The sequence below is a fragment of the Globicephala melas genome, chromosome X (genome assembly GCF_963455315.2).
Source record: "Globicephala melas chromosome X, mGloMel1.2, whole genome shotgun sequence".
Classification (NCBI taxonomy): domain Eukaryota; kingdom Metazoa; phylum Chordata; class Mammalia; order Artiodactyla; family Delphinidae; genus Globicephala; species Globicephala melas.
This window is the reverse complement of record NC_083335.1, coordinates 123346588-123364989: the sequence shown is the minus strand read 5'-3', so window position 1 is coordinate 123364989 and position 18402 is coordinate 123346588. Positions and strand designations below refer to the sequence as shown.

The following is an 18402-nucleotide window of genomic DNA, read 5'->3' as shown; positions in this document are numbered from 1 at the left end:
ATAAAACTCCTAGAAGAGAGCATAGGCAAAACATTCTCAGATTTAAATCATACAACTGTTTTCTTAGATCAGTTTCCCAAGGCAATACAAATAAAAACAAAAATAAACAAATGGGACCTAATCAAACTTACAAGCTTTTGCACAGCAAAGGAAACCATAAAAAAAGAAACAAAAGAAACAAACAGAAAAACAAAACAAAACGAACAGACAACCTACAGAATGGGAGAAAATATTTGCAAATGATGTGACAGACAAGGGCTTAATCTCCAAAATATACGAACAGCTCATCCAACTCAACAACAACAAAATAACCCACTTGAAAAATGGGCAGAAGACCTTAACAGACATTTCTCCAAAGAAGACATACAGATGGCCAGTGGGCACATGAAAAGCTGCTCAACATCACTAATTATCAGAGAAACGCAAATCAAAACTACAATGAGGTAGCACCTCACACCAGTCAGAATGGCCATGGTTAAAAAGTCCACAAATAACAGATGCTGGAGAGGGTGTGGAGAAAAAGGAACCCGCCTACACTGTTGGTGGGCATGTAAGTTGGTACAGCCATTATGGAAAACAATATGGAGGTTCCTCAGAAAACTAAAAATAGAATAACCGTATGATCCAGCAATCCCACTCCTGGGAATATACCTGGCCAAATGTGTAATTCAAAAAGATACATGCACCCCCATGTTTATAGCAGCACTGTTCACAATAGCCAAAAGATGGCAACAACCTAAGTGTCCATCAACAGATGAATGGACAAAGAAGATGTGATACATATATACAATGGACTATTAGCCATAAAAAGGAACGAAATAATACCATCTGCAGCAACATGGATGCAACCAGAGATTATCATACTAAGTGAAGTAAGTCAGAAAGAGAAAGATAAATACCGTATGATATCACTTACATGTGGAATCTATAATATGACACAAATGAACCTATCTACAAAACAGAAACAGACTCATGGCTATAGAGAACAGACTTGTAGTTGCCAAGGGGGAGGAGCGGGGGAGGGAGAGGGATGGAGTGGGAGTTTGGGGTTGGTAGATGCAAACTATTACATTTAAAATGGATAAACAACAAGGTCCTAATGTAGAGCACAGGGAACTATACTCAATATCCTGTGATAAACCATAATGGAATACAAAAAAAAGAATGTATATGTGAATAACTGAGTCACTTTGCTGTGCATCAGAGATTGGCACACATTGTAAATCAACTATACTTTAATAAAAAAAAGTTCATCTCTTTTTAATTCTAATGTGTTTTTTTTAAGTTTAAGCATTTCTTCAATAACCATTCTATATGCAATTCATACTGAAAATGGTCTGTAATATCCCTTGGTTCTTTTTCCCACTGGCTTTGCCTTTTTCCTATGGACCTTAACAACTTCTGTATAATTATGTGGGTCAGAATAGAATTCAGAATGTTATAGTGGTAATTATCATCTGCCTTCCATGTCCCTTTATGGTTATGCGATTGTAAGGGGTAGGGAAAGTGATGAATTTTAAAATATTTATACTCTATCTGAAATACAATCATTTGAATTTACAGAATAATTGGTGAAAATTTCAAAGACTCTTATCAAAATAAAGTTCCCAAAATCTCAGGTGGAGACACAGAGTTATCATGAGAAGTAAGGACTGCCTAGTGTCCTGTCTAACCAATGGATAATCATCTATTCATAATGCTAAACAAATTCAGTAATACACATTTGTAAACTAACGAAAAAGAAGTAGCCAAACTGTTTTCAGATCATTTGTAGTCAGCCACCTTTTCCCACTCTCTAAACTAACAGTGGTGGTATTATAAGAAATAGGTATTGTTGAGGATAAATTTTAAGATATGGAAGAAATGAAACTCATACGTGAGTCTCAAATGCATGCTTACATTAGTGACAGCTAACCTCTGCATGACATAGTTTGCAAAATGCTTTAACACTTCTTCAACTTGCATGAATCTAAAAATAATCTGAGTTGCTGTCACCCTGTAATATTAATCAAGAGAAAATATTTTCTATGTCAAGAAAATTTTTTTAATGTCATCTGGCATTTCTTGGGTCCCTCGCTTAGTTTATCAGCTACTGAGAAGCAACTTGTACATATATTTTTCATGGAAAAGCAAGAACATATATTTTGCTGTGATGACAGAAGTCACTGCCCCATAACTGTTATTTTCTGGCATAGCATAGGTTCATAGTCCCAGACGCCCATCTGAACACAGCATAGAGGCATGCAGCCATCCATGGTCGTCTGAGACCTACAGCAGCACCCAACATAGCTCAGGGTCTGCTTTTATTAATCCAAACTGAATTGACTGAAACAGGAAAACAAATCCAAAAGCCTTTCCATTTTTTCCAATTCATTTAAACTGAACAACAGGAAACTCCAAGCCAACAAACTTGGAACAGTGATTTAATGCACCCAGATAGGCTCCATGCTTTGACATACATCTTCATGCAGGAAAGTAATAAAACAAGTCAACCTGGAGTTATGGGCGTTGACTTTCAATCATTTGGCTTGTTCTGAATGTGCTGCAGAATCTCCCTGAATAAACACTTTGGGTGGAATCAGTCATTTCCTCAAAAATATTCCCCACCATCACCAGTCACAAACCAGACTAAATGTGCTCTTTGCTCACAAACCACAGAACCTACATCCGTATGCTACCTACCGCAGGCCAACAGTTTCCCAATGCAGCATTACAACTCACGAGCAATGCTTTGTTGCTTCCCATGGTGCCTAGGACAGTTGGAGTCGGCTAGAACTGACCAGGGCCAACTGGACAGTTTGACTTTGGCCCAGGTCACTTATTGATGTCTGTTTTCCATCTGTCCCAGAAAGGAGTTATTTCTGCCTTGCTGCAAACACGTGACAATGCACGGTGAGAATTCTTTTGATCGTGCGGTGAGAATTCTTTTGATCGTGCGGAATGGAAACTCCGTCAGTGTAGCACGTGCACATGCGCGCACACACACACACTTACACAGAGGTATTTAAATGTACTAAGAAATTTCATGGGGATCCAGCAAAACCTGAACCCCAGTACTTAGGAAACTCAGGCACCTTATGAAATGCGCACTCGCCATCTGTCTCCGTCATTCACACCTCAGCTTTCGGAGAGACCTGCTCTATTTCTTCCAGATTGGAAACTTTCACACAGTCTAAGTGGACCCAGCAAGACCCTACTTACTCAGTCTCACCACGGTCCAACCTTCAAGTCACATGCCAAGTCTTAGAGACTTGTTTTTCAGTATGACAGGAAAATTATGACAATTCCGAAAGACTTGCCCCAGAACATGCCATTATGGTTTTATGGCAAGAATATGAATACAAAACAACATTTATTCCAGGGAAAAAGATGTCAGTCTCTTTATCCCATAAGGCACTTCATTGAGACGTAATGGGTGTAAAGAATTCCTCTCCTTTTTTTAAAAAAAAAATCTTTATTTATCTATTTGGCTGCGCTGGGTCTTAGTTGCAGCATGCGGGATGTCCGTTGCCGCACATGGGATCTTCTAGTTGCGGCCGGTGGGATCTAGTTCCCTGACCAGGGATCCAACCTGTGCCCCCTGCATTCGGAGTGTGGAATCTTAACCACTGGACATCCAGGGAAGTCCCCATAATTCCTCTTCTTGATTTGAACAGGGAAGAAGGACTTGTCTGAGGGAGTGGGGGACTGATTATTATTCTCCAGGTACCCAGCACATTTACATTTCCGTATCGCGAGACATACAGTTGCAAGATGCTAGCAAACTGAGGTTGGCTCTCTCCCCGTGAAGGAGGCACCTCTTACATTTCAAGTAGTGAGCTGGTCTCTTCCTTTTCTGTATTCAAGTTAACACACTTATTCTCAGTATTAGTCACCTATTTTGCTCGCACAAACCTTGCCTCCCCAATGACACTTCTAGAATAGATTTTCTTACGATTTAGCTACTTTGACTTGAACTGTGAATATTATGACTTATTTTCCTTGCTCTCAAAGTAACCAATTTGCATATAAAGGTGTTTTTAGAAATTAAAACTAACCAATCCTCAAGAGTGCCTCAGCATTCTACCCCTCAGAGAGAGGCACAGAATATACTGGAGGTGCGTATCTGCACATATCGGATCTTCTTACACATTTACCTAACAATATACAGTATTATTTACATCTTTTCACAGCATCTTTCATGCTCCAGTATTACCCTTAAGTGCTAGGTGCTAATCCACTGGATGAATGTAAGACAAGTTACTAATTTTCTATTGTGAACAACTATGGGTTCACTTTTTGCTTTATAAAAATAAATACCTGGATTTGTGTATCTGTATGCTTAAATTTATTCATATTTTCTAGATCTTTGTGTACTTTCCCAAATATCTTCATAAACTAGCTCATTTGAAGTAAATCACATTATCAAGGAGTATATACACTTTAAAAATGAACATACAGTGAACATATATAACGTAAGTTTGAGGATATTCATAAATTTATAATACCACCAAATTGTATAAAGGTTTCCATTTTCAGCCCTGCCCCCCCTTTTTTATTGGAGTAGAGTTGCTTTACAATGTTGTGTTAGTTTCTGCTCTACAGCAAAGTGAACAAGCTATACGTATACATACATCCTCTCCATTTTGGATTCCCTTCCCATTTAGGTCACCACAGAGCATTGAGTAGAGTTCCTTGTGCTGTACAGTAGGTTCTTATTATCTATTTTATACATAGCCCTTTAAAAAAAAAAACAAACAAACATGATATTACTACCTTGTTAAATCTTTGCCAAAATAATAGGAAAAAAAGTAAAATCTTGCAAAATTATTTTTTGGCAGGAGGGATAGCAGTGAGGTTTGATTATTTTATATGTTTACTGGCTATTTTTTGTCTTATTCTGGAAATTGCCTGTTCACGTTTTTATTCATTTTTGTTTTGTTGGCTGTGAAGGTTATTTTGAGGGGCCAGCAAGATATCAGTTTTTTTTTTTTTTTTTTTTTTTGCGGTACACGGGCCTCTCACTGCCGTGGCCTCTCCCGTTGCGGAGCACAGGCTCCGGACGCGCAGGCTCAGCAGCCATGGCTCACGGGCCCAGCCGCTCCGTGGCATGTGGGATCTTCCCAGACCGGGGCACGAACCCGTGTCCCCTGCATCGGCAGGCGGACTCTCAACCACTGAGCCACCAGGGAAGCTCAAGATATCAGTTTTTTGCTTATTGATGTATGACCATTTCTTTCCAGGTAACTGTGTCATTTGAATTTTTATGTACTGCATTTTGCATACAGAATATATAAAATATCATGTTTTTCCTTTACACTTTCATTTCTAATTGTCATACCTGAGAATACTTTCCTTGACAGAACATTACAGAAGTCACCCATGGTTTTGCTTTTTTTTTTTTTTTTTGGTTTTTCTGGTAGTGTTAAAGTTTTGTTTACTATGTGTAAGTTTTGAAAATCTATGTACAATGCATTTCGCCGTGTGGCGTGAGATAGGCATCCAGTTTGCATTAGAATAATCCATCTTTTCAAGAGAGATGTGGAATGCCAGCTTTACGAGCTACTGCTTCCATTGTTACCATACCCTTGTTTCTGTTACCTGTCTATTCCAGCATGTGTTTATTATTGTTTCTATTGTATAGTCCTCTGTGTTCCAATGCCCCATCATCTCTCCCTTCGGTATGTTTCTGGCTGTTCTTTCACTCCAGGTGAATTTTAGAAGTCAACAAAGGGAATCTGGCTGGGGTCGTTCTGAACTTTTGGAAAGTAATTTAGGGCGTATCAACATTTCTACAGTATTGAGGCGTCTCAGCGACCACTTATGCCTCCAGTTTCTGAAGCACTTCACTCTTCTTTAGCTATATGGATTTCTTCTTCATATTTTTCATTCCTAGTACTTGTAAGTAAGTTTACTCCTGGGAATGTAAGTATTTCGCTTGGTACTATGAATGCAGTATTTCTAACGCATTTTTTGGAGTGTTATTTGGATATACAAGACCTTTTTATATAAGTACCTTTCCTAAGTGAATTCTTTTTTTTTTTTCTAATCCTTTTCAAACTTTTAAGGTTTTTAGTGACTAGCACTTTTATGAGATGGTTTAAACCTTTTGGTGATAACAGGACACTTCTCTTAATCTGACTGTGCTTGGAAAGGCTTCTGTTCTTTTGCCACCTGAGGCTGAGATTAGCTCTCTCTCAGATTAAGAAAGGAGGAAGCACTTTTGATTTAACTGAGGAATCTTATTAAAATGTCTTTTTCAGATGTCTGTTTTTGTGCAGCAGGGAGGGAATCCCGTTGTTTTAACTTTGTCATCAGTGACCATTCTCATCAATGGGTTTACGAATGTCATCACAGGCTGATCCTTAGATTTCTGGCATGTAACACTGTCCTGATATGCTCTTTATTGCTAAGTACAGATAGGTTCATTCCTTCCTGTATTCATTCATTCATTCAACCTGTATCTGACCATTTCAAATGAATATATGTACTGCAATGTCATGAATGGAATGGAACGGAATGCCGTTCCAGAGTGTGCAAGGATTACACAGGGTAATAAGATGGGGTGGTGTGTGACTACCTTAGTCACGGAACCCAGGGCACCATCTCTCTGAAAAGGTGACAGTTCCAGCAGATGAGTGATGAGGAAGATGCAACTTTGACCTATTATGAGCTCTCCGAGTGGGGAATGGGTTTGGCCTCTTCAGTGCACAAAAGGAATGCCAGTTTGGCGGTGGATTAATGACTGGTATTGAATTTGCTGTAAAACTAATGCATCTTTGGAAGGCCCCTTCTCTTCTAAGGCCCTGCGCCTAAATTCAGATTTTTTAGTTTTATATTCTTTTTAAAAATAATGTAAGCTTTACGTCTCACGACATCTTTATCTGTGTCTGCTAATGACAGAAGGATAATGATAAAAGATGTGGTCTGATCAACTTCTGGCCAAGTTACGCTAAGAAATATAGACATTCCTTTAGGGATAATGGAAGATTTATAAACAAGGGAGTTGCCTGACCTGATATACATAATCTACGTACGTATATATGTTATATATTATACTATATATATTAGACTTTGTTTTTAGAGGAGTTTTAGGTTCACAGCAAAATGGAGGGGAAGGCACAGAGAGTTCCCATACGCCCCCCGCCCCCCACATATGCACAGCCTCCCCCATTGTCCACACCCCCCTCCACAGGGTACATCTGCTACAGCCGATGAACCCGTACTGACACATCATCATCACCCGAATCCATAGTTTACATTAGGGTTCACCCTTAGTGGTGTACAGTCCACAGGTTTGGACGAACGCACAACGGCATGTGTCCACCGTGAGAGCGTCCTACAGAGTCATCTCCCTGCCCTGAAGTGCCTCTGTGCTCCGCCTGTTCACCCCCCCCATCCTCCCCAATTTATAGTTTCAAAACATCATTCTGCTTCTTGGGCAGATAATGTACTAGACAAAGGGAACACTGGAAAAAAGGAAACGAGTTGCTACGAGGCACCATTTTTTTGCCTCTTTGCGTTAATATGTTCAAAGTGAAACTAATCTAACTTTGGTCAGATGTGGCACCTGTAATATCTTTCAAAAGGCCTTTGCTCCAAAACAACTCTGTATCTATGTAAAACCTTTGGCATTATGGTATTCAAGAGAATATTTTAATCTCCTTTTTATCGTTTAGCTATCAGCAGACCAGAACAAGCCAGACAGTGGTTACTGCTCAAGTAACTTCTCAGCAGGCGGAAGAATCAAACTACAGATAGGTCACGGTCACCAAAGAAAGGAGACCATCTTCTACAGCTGTGTTCTTATGGCCATGAAGGACAGTGATGCTGGGGCCTCACACAGCCCTTGCTTCTCTAGATGTGGCTCTTCTGTGTGTTCTTATGACACCTATGTATGCTTCCTGTAGCACAATAACATGCTTATACACACACACAGAGTCAACTCACATTCTTCGTGGTAGTAGTATTCCATACGTCACCACAAATACTGAATTAGCAAATACTGAACCATCGCTCCTACAGGAAATACAGGGTTACGTGCCTATAAGCATCTGGTCACATTTTCATCCACTGCCCATATACAACTTTGTTTTATGTGTGTTTTACGTGTGCTTCTGTTTAAAGACACCTTATTGAATATATATTGCGGATACACTAACGTTGAACGCACGTCCATCCGCACTACAAGTCAACCCTGAATGAAGCTTTTCCAACACCTATTTTCTCTCTAAGACACGTCACAAACTTCTTACGCTGAGGAACACTACCTCAGTACTTCATCACCACACCCAACATCATTTTAGGCAGCAAAATCATCAACCAAAAGGACAAAAATGCAAACAACTTTTTAGACCATGTAAAGGACACCTGTTTATAGTAGGACAGCTGAAAAGGGCAGAGCACTGACCTCAGCTAGGGACGTGGGCGGCACTGAACTCAACACTTTTACCACTGTGCACGTCCATGGATAACTGCAAACATGCTGTAAGTATTGATTTGGGTTGCAAATAATGTAAGTAAGACCAGCCTGCAAATACGGAACCTACAAAAAATGAGACTCAACTGTGTATCTCTTCTGCAACAGACTGTGAGCTTTCGGAGGGCGGGATGCAGACACGACCCATCCTTGTTCCAATGAAAACAGCATCGTGTCTAACCCTGGCTAATCCACGGACTGTTGTTTTCAAACTTTAAAAAATTATAGCATTCTTTTTTTTTTTTTAACCTGACACCCCAGTAAAACAGGTAAACTTGATAAAAGTGGACTTTCTCTGCTTGACTACTGTCCTTCTCCTTGCCCTTCTGGGAGGGTAACACGAATTGAACAAGCCGTTATACAAGCAGGCACCAACACTCTAGAAATCGTGCTTTTCAGATTCTAGAATCTCAGCTCAGTGCGTTTTTCCTCACCCAAAGCCGACTCACTCCTCAACTGCAATTCCAGTGAAAGACCATGATTCTTCCTCTCCAGGAAAACGAGAGATGAAACACCACATATGATTCCTAGCTACGTGTCATTCCTGAGCTGTCTGCAGTGTGAAAATGTCTAATATACAACAGCTGACACCCCCGGAATGAACACTTCACCACAAACTGTAAGTTGTCCAGTTGGGATTTGAAATGTCCCTTTTCCCATCGGGAATTAATTAATTAATTCCAGCCTCCTGGAAGTAATTAATCTCTGCTCTGTGTGGAGTCCTGTTACGGAGATGTGAGCCCCCAAGATCAGTTAGGACGCATGATTTAAAGGGAACTGCACGAAAACCTGCTACTGACATAACCATCTATGCAGGAGGACTTCTGGGGCTCTTTCAACGCCTTTCTGTCTTACAACTCAGCCCTGTGTGAAGTTCTAGGAGGACGGTGCTCAAACACTTGAGGTCTGATCATGTTAAATGGAGCAAAATTAGACCTTAATCCATGTCGACACCAACACGATGACGTTTTCAGCAGACTTCGCCCCTGGTTCTGGCAGAGGGTGACGCAGCTGATGATTCACACGTCTGCCAGCCCTGCGTTTCTTTGCCTGCGACAGCTGTGTTAGGAGGTGTTCCCACAGATCCGACGGCTCCAGAAGCTGTCTGTGGGCACGTGGCCCCTTTCACAAGCCCAACGTTCTGGAAGATACACTGACATAAAAACGAGACTCCAGGATAGACAATGGCCAAACTGTTCCCTCGTCCCATTACCTGGAAACCCACATGAGGAAGCATCTAGAGTTTCCTGGCGTGAAATTCTAGGAATCAGTGTGTATTAGTGATATGTCCCCAAGATGACTGTTCAGAGTGAGGGAGGACCAAGCACACTGATGGGGGAAGGATGGGAGGGTTAGAAGATCCAGGCTGTGAGGAGAGGCCGGGCTATGCTCCAAACCATTACTGTTGGCTCCGATCACAGCCCTCAGTGTGAGCAGGGAACCTGGCTGGCATCTGAGACCTGGGACTAGAGCCAGTTTGATGGGCTACTGCAGACCCTCAGGCACCCGTAACAAGACCAGTTCCAAATCCCAACTACAGTAGCACAGGGCTGTGAAAATGCCCCTGGGCACAAACAGGATCCAGGCGTCAAGGTCAGGCTGACCTCCCTGCTAAGACTGAGCTGTAGAGTAGGTCAGAGGACGCATACGTCTACTGCATGTGTGGTTCACTTTCCCCGGGTGTGTGTTTTTCTCCTTTATTTCTCATCCAGGGGAAATAAACTGAGTTTCTGGAAGAGCACCTAGATAGTTCCTATCCAGACTCAGAATAGACGCTGTTTGATCCAGAAGGATTCTAACACTCACACAATAACCAAAGACTGCTATATTTCTGGCATTGTTGTCGTGCATTTGGATGAAGATACAGTCTTACCAAGAATAAACGCTGATGAGATGTTTGCCCACTCTGTACGCAACATCATTTCAGCCTCAGTTGGCAATCAAATTTTCAAAAAATAATTACATGCACTAAAACTGTCAGTCCAGAAACAGGACAATTAGGATCTTTCGTCCTCTTCATTCACTCTCTAGTCTTAAGCAATTCACGGCGGCAGAAGAGTGCGTAAGACATTTACCATATCAATTTTTTTTCTCTTTCAAATTCAACTAAGCTTACCATTTAACATGGCCAGAAGGAACAAAAGTAGAACTATAAACTTTGTTTTTAAGAATTTTAGTTTTTACAATTCACGTTTGTTTTCATTTCTAAATGAGACCTAAAGATCCTTTCATTGAAGAACCCTAAATTGTCCAACATTTAAGTAGAGGCCTAAGTCTCTAGCATTGTAGATTATTTTAAAAAATGCTCTATCGTGAAAACAATAGGTTAACTGCAATGTTTTTTTATTTCTTGCTGTATTTTGTCAATCTTAAAGGTTAGACCATGGCTAATTTTGCCAGAAAAGCATGTTTTGCTAATAAATCTCTAGATAAATCTGTCTTTGTTCTTGTCAGGAAGCGAAAGGAGCTATCGCACGTACTTAAGTGTTCTAAAATGTGTTTCAGGAGGTCAAATTCATTCTGAGCTGTGATTTTTCTTCGATGATACACATTTTCCTTTGCTATTTTAACAGGATAGCAGTTAGTCATAGAAAATGGTAGAGAGTGGGTTCTTTTTCCATTTTTAAAGGATTTGGTTAACGGACTTGGATTAAAATAATTCAATCAAGTGATAAACACACATGAATTAAATCTACACAGAAGAAAAGCCAATGAAAACGGCAAAGCTTAAGACAAAGAAATTAAAATCTAATAAAACATTTTAAACTGTTTCTCCTGCATTAAGTAGGTTGGAAGAGAAAACATGATGTGATGGGAAGAAACTCAGCTGGAAATGGAGCTGGAAAACTGAGACCTCAGTCCCCAGGGTAACGTCACTGAGTTCGGCCACCTCAGAGCTTCACTGCCTACATCTGTGTGATTAAGGAACTGGCTTAGGTGACCTGGTCTTGACACAGAAATCTTCACTTACCTCCTTCTGACCTCAGTTCAAGTGTCGCTCTGAGGAAAAATGACTCACCGATCCCCGAGTCTACACGAGTTACTCCCTCATGTCAGGTAACAGATACGTAACTTACATTTTAAAAATCGCCTGCTTAACATGTACCAAGAGAATACACATTGCATGAGGGAGGAAATAGGAAGTTTGTTTGGAAATCTGTTTTGTTCACTATTTTTCCCCAATGTTTAACCCAATCCTTGGCACACGGTAGATAGTTAACAAATATTCATTGTAGGACTTCCCTGGTGGCACAGTGGTGAAGAATCCGCCTGCCAACGCAGGGGACACGGGAAGAGCCCACATGCCGTGGAGCAACTAAGCCGGTGCGCCACAACTACTGAGCCTGCGCTCTACAGCCCGCGAGCCACAACTACTGGGCCCTCGTTCCTAGAGCCTGTGCTCCACAACAAGAGAAGCCATCGCAATGAGAAGCCTGTGCACCACACTGAAGAGTAGCCGCTGCTCGCCGCAACTAGAGAAAGCCCGTGTGCAGCAACGAAGACCCAACGCAGCCAAAAATAAATAAATAAAATAAATAACTTAAAAAAATTCATTGTAAAAGGGAAAAGCGAATTAATGAACACTAACTGTTTGAAACAGCCCTTCCCTTTTCATGTTGAGGGAAGAATTTATGCAACGTTTTTCCAGATAATCAACCACATATTTTTTTCATCCCTTTTTGGAGAGCTACCTATGTATCCATTATTTTGAGATACCAATGACCCTCATCATTTAGCTTCTTACATTGGGACATACATACTTTTTTATAATGAACATATTCCCATTGTGTTGTTTCTAATGTGAAACGCCAAAAGGGAGGAGCGAGAATTTTTTATCTCAGAGTGTTGTGCCTTCCTTTTTCTTCCCCAGCCTTGAAACACTATTGAACTGTACCTGGTGGGAGGATGAACCCAATTTACACTCTCCCTCATTTTCCCAGTTGGTAATATTCGTGTTTATATCAACAACCCATAGGCAACCCTACCTCACAGGCTATGTGTGCCAGAATGATAATGATAATGATGAGGGACCTTTTTTTGAAAGCACCACATGTAACAGTTACTGACTAAATGTGTCTCCACCCACCCTCCATTTGTATGTTGACATCCTAACCCCCATGTGATGCTGTTAGGTCCTTCGGGAGGTGATGAGGTCATGAGGGTGTCACCCTCATGATGGGATTAGTGCCCATAAAAGACACCCCAGAGAGCCCCCTCATACCTTCTACCATGTGAGGACACAGTAAGAAGACGACCATCTATGAACCAGGAAGCGCGTACTCACCGGACACCGAATCTGCTGGCACCTTGATCCTGGACTTCCAGCTTCCAGAACTGTGAGAAAAGAAATGTCTGTTGTTTATAAGACACCCAGAGTACAGTATTCTATTGTACAGCCTGAACCGACTAAGACAATAACATGGTATTACCATTCAGAATACCGCAGCCCTTGCATATACTCTGCGGACTGACGCAACATACGATGAATAACCTCCTAAAATGTAGAATGTTATGGGGCTTAGGGACAAAATGAAAACATTGATAGAAGATCATTCATTCCTATCTCGGTCACTAGTCAAAGTTTATTCTCAGCTGTTCTCACGGACACCATTCTGTAACTTCAAGACGAAGTGACTATATTAAAAAACCAAATTGCTAGGCAACCGAATTACAACTACCTTCCTGAAGAATAATTTATAATGTCAAATGGTAATTCAGCCCCAGCCGAACTGGAACAATCAGTTCTCAATGGCCATTTCAGCCTTTCTAGGAACTGAAATGATTCAAGTCGTTGAAGCTTTCATTTGCTTTTTGAGATATTCATATTTGGAGGTCGGAATTTTAACCATCACTGTTAGAAAGCTTCTTTCTCTAGCTTTATACAAAGTCCTGACGTTGGTTTGGAACCCTGAGAACCTGCTTTCTATTAATCTCTCTTCCTTTTGGTCCACGCTAACTCATACTGGAAGTGAGAGGATGTGACAGACTAAACCGCACTTGAGAAAACATTTCATCATTGCGTTCAGTGCACGTGATGTGGCCTGGAATCTGAGAACTGAGCCTGTAGCGAGGAACGCAGGATGATAGAAGATTTGACCTTTGCCAATGCACTGATGTCAGTTACAGACACTGGGCTTACTGATCTTTCGGCAAGGTGGTGGAGATGGAAATAGAGCTGGCTTTCAATAATCGCTGGTCTTCTGTTTTGTCTATTTTACTATAATATTATATGTATATAGATGAGCTCATATATCATCATATATATAACATGTATGTGATTATGTATGTTATAAACAAAATATATATGTAAATAAAATTATATACCTACACATGTGTGTGTGTATCTATAAAAACTATATACAGGATTGTCTGTAATCCACTTTCACAGGCATCTTTTGGTGTCTAACATTATTCACACAAGAATACAAACACTGTCCGAATCTTGTTTCCTGTATACTTGGTTTTTGATTGTAATGTTTTGGAGCAGCAAACAAAACCGCGCTGAAATGAAATCATGGTGCGCACAGCCCCCTGGAGTGCCCGGAAACTTCCCAGCAATTCACTTGCCAGGGTCTAACAGAGAAATTGCTCCATGGGATAAATATGTTTGTTGTATTAGTAACTAAAACTACTTGGGACATTCGATACAAGTCTACAAAATAATGCATCGTTTATTATGCGTATTTACTTCAGACCATAGCTAATCTGACATGACTCATCCTGTAAGGCGGCAGACAATCCAAGATACGAAAATGTTCACGAACCTGTGTTTAATTACATAATAGTACTGCTTACGTTTAAACACCTGGGAAAATAATATTTTTAAATGGAACAATGAAAATCATTTATCTTCAGGTCTCAGTTCTATAGCCGAGCCAAATGCTGGCCATATTGCATTTGCTAAGGTCAGAGGTTGTTTTCAAATATTCTGTCAAGGAAGGAAAATTCAGCTTATTTCGTGAAACCATGGGGTTCAGAAGGAGAACTGTATGTTATCTGATAAGAACGAATGCTTTATACTCCAGTGCAGATAAGGTTAAGGATTTTTCACTGTTCCCAAATAAACCAGGCATCCACGAACGGCAGCAATATTAAAAATAATCTTATTCAATCCTTTTAATTTTAAGGATCTGAGACCCCTGGAAACTTAATGGAGTCATGACATATACACCAAATCCCCAGCAAAGGGATGTAAGGGAAACACAGAGACACTTCCCAATCACCTTAGACATGTGCTATCATTACCAGGCTTTGAAGTGTTCCCAAGCTGCAAATTTGCAAAGCTCTCCAAGCTCTGTCCTCTGCCACACTTTGCTTCGGGCAGGAATCTGAGGAACTTAAGGCACGTTGCAAATACTAACTACAGGTGAGTAGGCAAAGCATGTTAAGAGGGCATAACTCGAAGAAGATAAATGTTAGCCCCACTTGACCGTGACGGCGACAAAGGTACGGAGGCTGCCTCAACTCACGCCAGGTGTCGGAAATGGCAGACAGTCCACAGACGCCTTCCCTAACTGGAACCACACCCTTCCTGGTGCCCCCTGAACCTGGTGGAAGGAATTATGAGAAAGCTCTGTTGGAGCACCATGTCCAGAATTACCATGCCCCTAACAAGCTCCTTAGAACTGAAATGTCAAATAACCATTTAGATGGAAGGTCAGGTCTAAGCCAAGCTGTGTGCCTATTACACATGCGTATTCAGAAATGAGGAACAGGGACCTAAATGTCCATCGGCAGATGAATGGATAAAGAAGATGTGGTACATGTATACCATGGAATACTACTCAGCCATAAAAAGGAACAAAAGTGAGTCAGTTGTAGGGAGGTGGATGGACCTAGAGCCTGTCATACAGAGTGAAGTAAGGCAGAAAGAGAAAAACAAACACTGTATATCAACACGTGCACGTGGAATCTAGAAAAACGGCACAGATGAACCTATCTGCAGGCCAGGAACAGAGATGCAGACGTAGGGAATGGACATGTGGACGTGGGTGGGGTAAGGGGAGGGTGGGACGAATTGGGAGATCAAGATTGACATATATACACTACCACATGTAAAACAGACAGCTAGGGGGAACCTGCTATAAAGCACAGGGAGCTCAGTTTGGTGCTCTGTGGTGACCTAGATGGATGGGATGGGGGAGGGGGGAGGGAGGTCCAAGAAGGAGGGGCTATATGTATCCATGTAGCTGATTCACTTCATTATACAGCGGAAACTAACACAACATTGTAAAGCAACTATACACCAGTAAAAAAAAAAAAAGACAAAAAAATAAAATAAAAAGGAATGAGGAACAGGGAGCTACCCGTCCACATGTTCACACATTGGTTGTGAAATGAATATAGATGCAGGTCTCAGGTTTTCTCAATTTCTTGAATGAGGGGCCCACTGCAAGCAAACTACTTAACCTCAATGAAGAAAACAAAATGAAAGTAACGCATGCGTCCTGGGGCAAGGTCTATCTTCAGCAGGCATGTGGCCTGTGCAGAATAAACCCTGATTCTGTCCCTCAGGGGCTTGCATCTAAGTAGGAAGGATGGGCCTCGCGTGACCAAAGAGGCTTAAGTAACAAGCTGGAAATGACACCAACAACAGAGGGATGGGAGTCAATCTGTATGGGGCTCGGAGCAAGGGATTAGAGGGCCAGTGCCGAAACCTCACCTTTCTGCAGGTTAAGTTAGTCTGGGTGTGCGGAACGGACTGGCCCAGCTGACGTTCCTTTATCAGAGTAGCAACCGGAAGGCAGTACCCTGTCAGGATCCGGCAAACGTCACCCTTGCAACTGTCTCCGTCCCCAGGACCGAATTCCATGAAGCCAAAAAAGGGAAGGAGTCCTCCGCTCAAGGGGGCCCAATGATTCTCCTCTTGCTTCTAATCTCGGCCGCTGTATGTGCATCTCTCAGGGTCAGCTGGGGATGGGAAATCCCTCTGTCCTAGGAGAAGTACCTCCCACCACACAATGCGGGGGGCGGCAGTGGGGCTGCCCTTGCTTCTGGTCCCACCAGAATAATTTCATCAGAAGACCACAGTTTGCTCATCTCTTCACGGATATCCATCCATTCATACAAGGAGTAATGTGCCCAAGATCAGAGCGAAAAGCTCATTTCCAGCACTGGATCCTGTAACCACAATGCAGAACAACAGAGACGGGCCCCCGCCTTTTGGGACTCTGGCGTGACATAAACACGCTTTCCTGAGTGTAAAGAGACGGGTCGTTCAGTCTTAAATAACTGCATACGGTCCAGGCCAGGCCCTTACGGTCCAGGATGCCCATCTCAGGTCTCCACCTTTGGAAATAGCTGCTCACGCGGGGACACACAGAGCTGGACCAAGACAGATCAAAGCCTTGATAACCAAACATCTCCAGCCACCACATATTTTATATTCACGCTGAGAAAAGCAAGATTCTCCTGAAAAAGAAAAAAATCCACCTTCCAGAGAGACAGCTGAGATTCAACCAGTTCGAGCAAGTTCCTACACCACACTGCATCCTGTTTCCTGGCCCTCTCTACCTCCAGGACCGAGAATCAGTCCGCAAACATTCACAGAACAGCTTTCGAGAAAAGGGGGAATTGTCAAGCGAGGACAGACTTGGAAATGCTTGTACGGCCTCAGGTGAGAGGGGGAGCATCTCGGGATAGGGGGCCTGGGATTGAAAGAGGGGCCTTACCACACGCTTATCCTGCGCGGTAAGGAATCCGTGGGCCTGGGTGTGGCACGGGGGCCGAGGAAGTGGAAGGAGCTTTGCGGCCTTGGAGAACGGAAAGGCTGCCCCAGGGAACTGACCGGGCTGGTGAACGGTCCATTCACAGGGAGGAGCAGTGGCAGAGAAAGGAGACAGCGGGTCTGAGCAACCTGTGTGAGTCTTGACCGCTAGACTATATTGCTCTATTTCCCTTGGGTCTCCCGTGGAGGTGGGTGCATTTCTCCTGGAGAAACTGGGGCGGCATGAAAGACAACTCCAAAGCGATCAAAGCACCGCCGTGGGAGGGGTGGGCCTGTGTGCTCTGCTACCTGGGGGCTTCTAGAAGCACCTGGGGGCCACGGCCTCCCACTCCTTCCACCCGCCTGCATCCCAGGCCATTCCTCTCTCCCCGACACGTCTCCTACTGATGCGTACCGAATCGGGTGCCAAAATCTGCTCCCACTTTCCAAGCTTTTGAAAGGAGTCCTGGGCCATGTCTTTCAGACCAGGGCGAGGACATTCTGACAGCTGCTTTACGGGAAGGGCATTGTTGACCCCCGTGAAGCCTGGAGGAAAAAAGTGTCAGGTTGACAGTGACAGCCACGTAACGCAGAAAAACCAACACACAAACATGGTGACACACTGTGCACACACAATACAATCTTCACTGATGATCTCTCGTCACTGTTCCTCTGACATTGTGTATTACAAGAATTTCAGAGCTTTCTTTAATAAACCTTATTTTCATCTTTCTGCCCAAGGAAACACTAGTTAAGACTCAACTGAACTACGGAGAGTTCCAATACGGAGACTCTCCCTCTAAGACTGACCACGTTTAGTGCAGAGACTGGAGCTAACTGAAAGAAGCAATAGCCTTTCTGTAGTTGGTTAGCGCCAAAGTGAGGCGGCAACTTATCTTCCCCCAATGTATGTATGTGAACATCTGTACACACACACACAATCGACGTACTTATAAAGATTGATAATGAGACAATCTGGCTCTCTTTTGTGTGAATTAACATGTGTTAGGCTAAGTCTCCATTTATCCAAAGCGCCGCTTAAGACAGAAACAGCAAATGGATCTCTCTGCTACTCTATTTTCAATATGTTTTTTTTTTTTTTTTTTACAGAAAACGCCAGCAGCCTTGGTAGGGGAGGGAAACCAAGAATTTTGTTTTAAATTTTCTAGGTGAATATATACAGGAAGTTTTACTAGGTTCTCTTAGCTATACCAGGTCCTGCATACAGAAAGGTCAG

General features: G+C 42.3%; 1 protein-coding gene across 6 annotated transcripts in view; it reads right to left on the bottom strand.

Annotated features, from left to right (window-relative positions):
• Positions 1-18402, bottom strand: part of LOC115842406 (uncharacterized) — a 523008-nt gene that overhangs the window by 106684 nt on the left and 397922 nt on the right. For all 6 annotated transcript variants that reach the window (XM_060292695.1, XM_060292693.1, XM_070044714.1 and 3 more), the window contains one exon: positions 12744-12793. In XM_060292695.1, coding sequence (XP_060148678.1) covers positions 12744-12793 — 50 coding nt within the window. The remainder of the gene's footprint in view (positions 1-12743; positions 12794-18402) is intronic.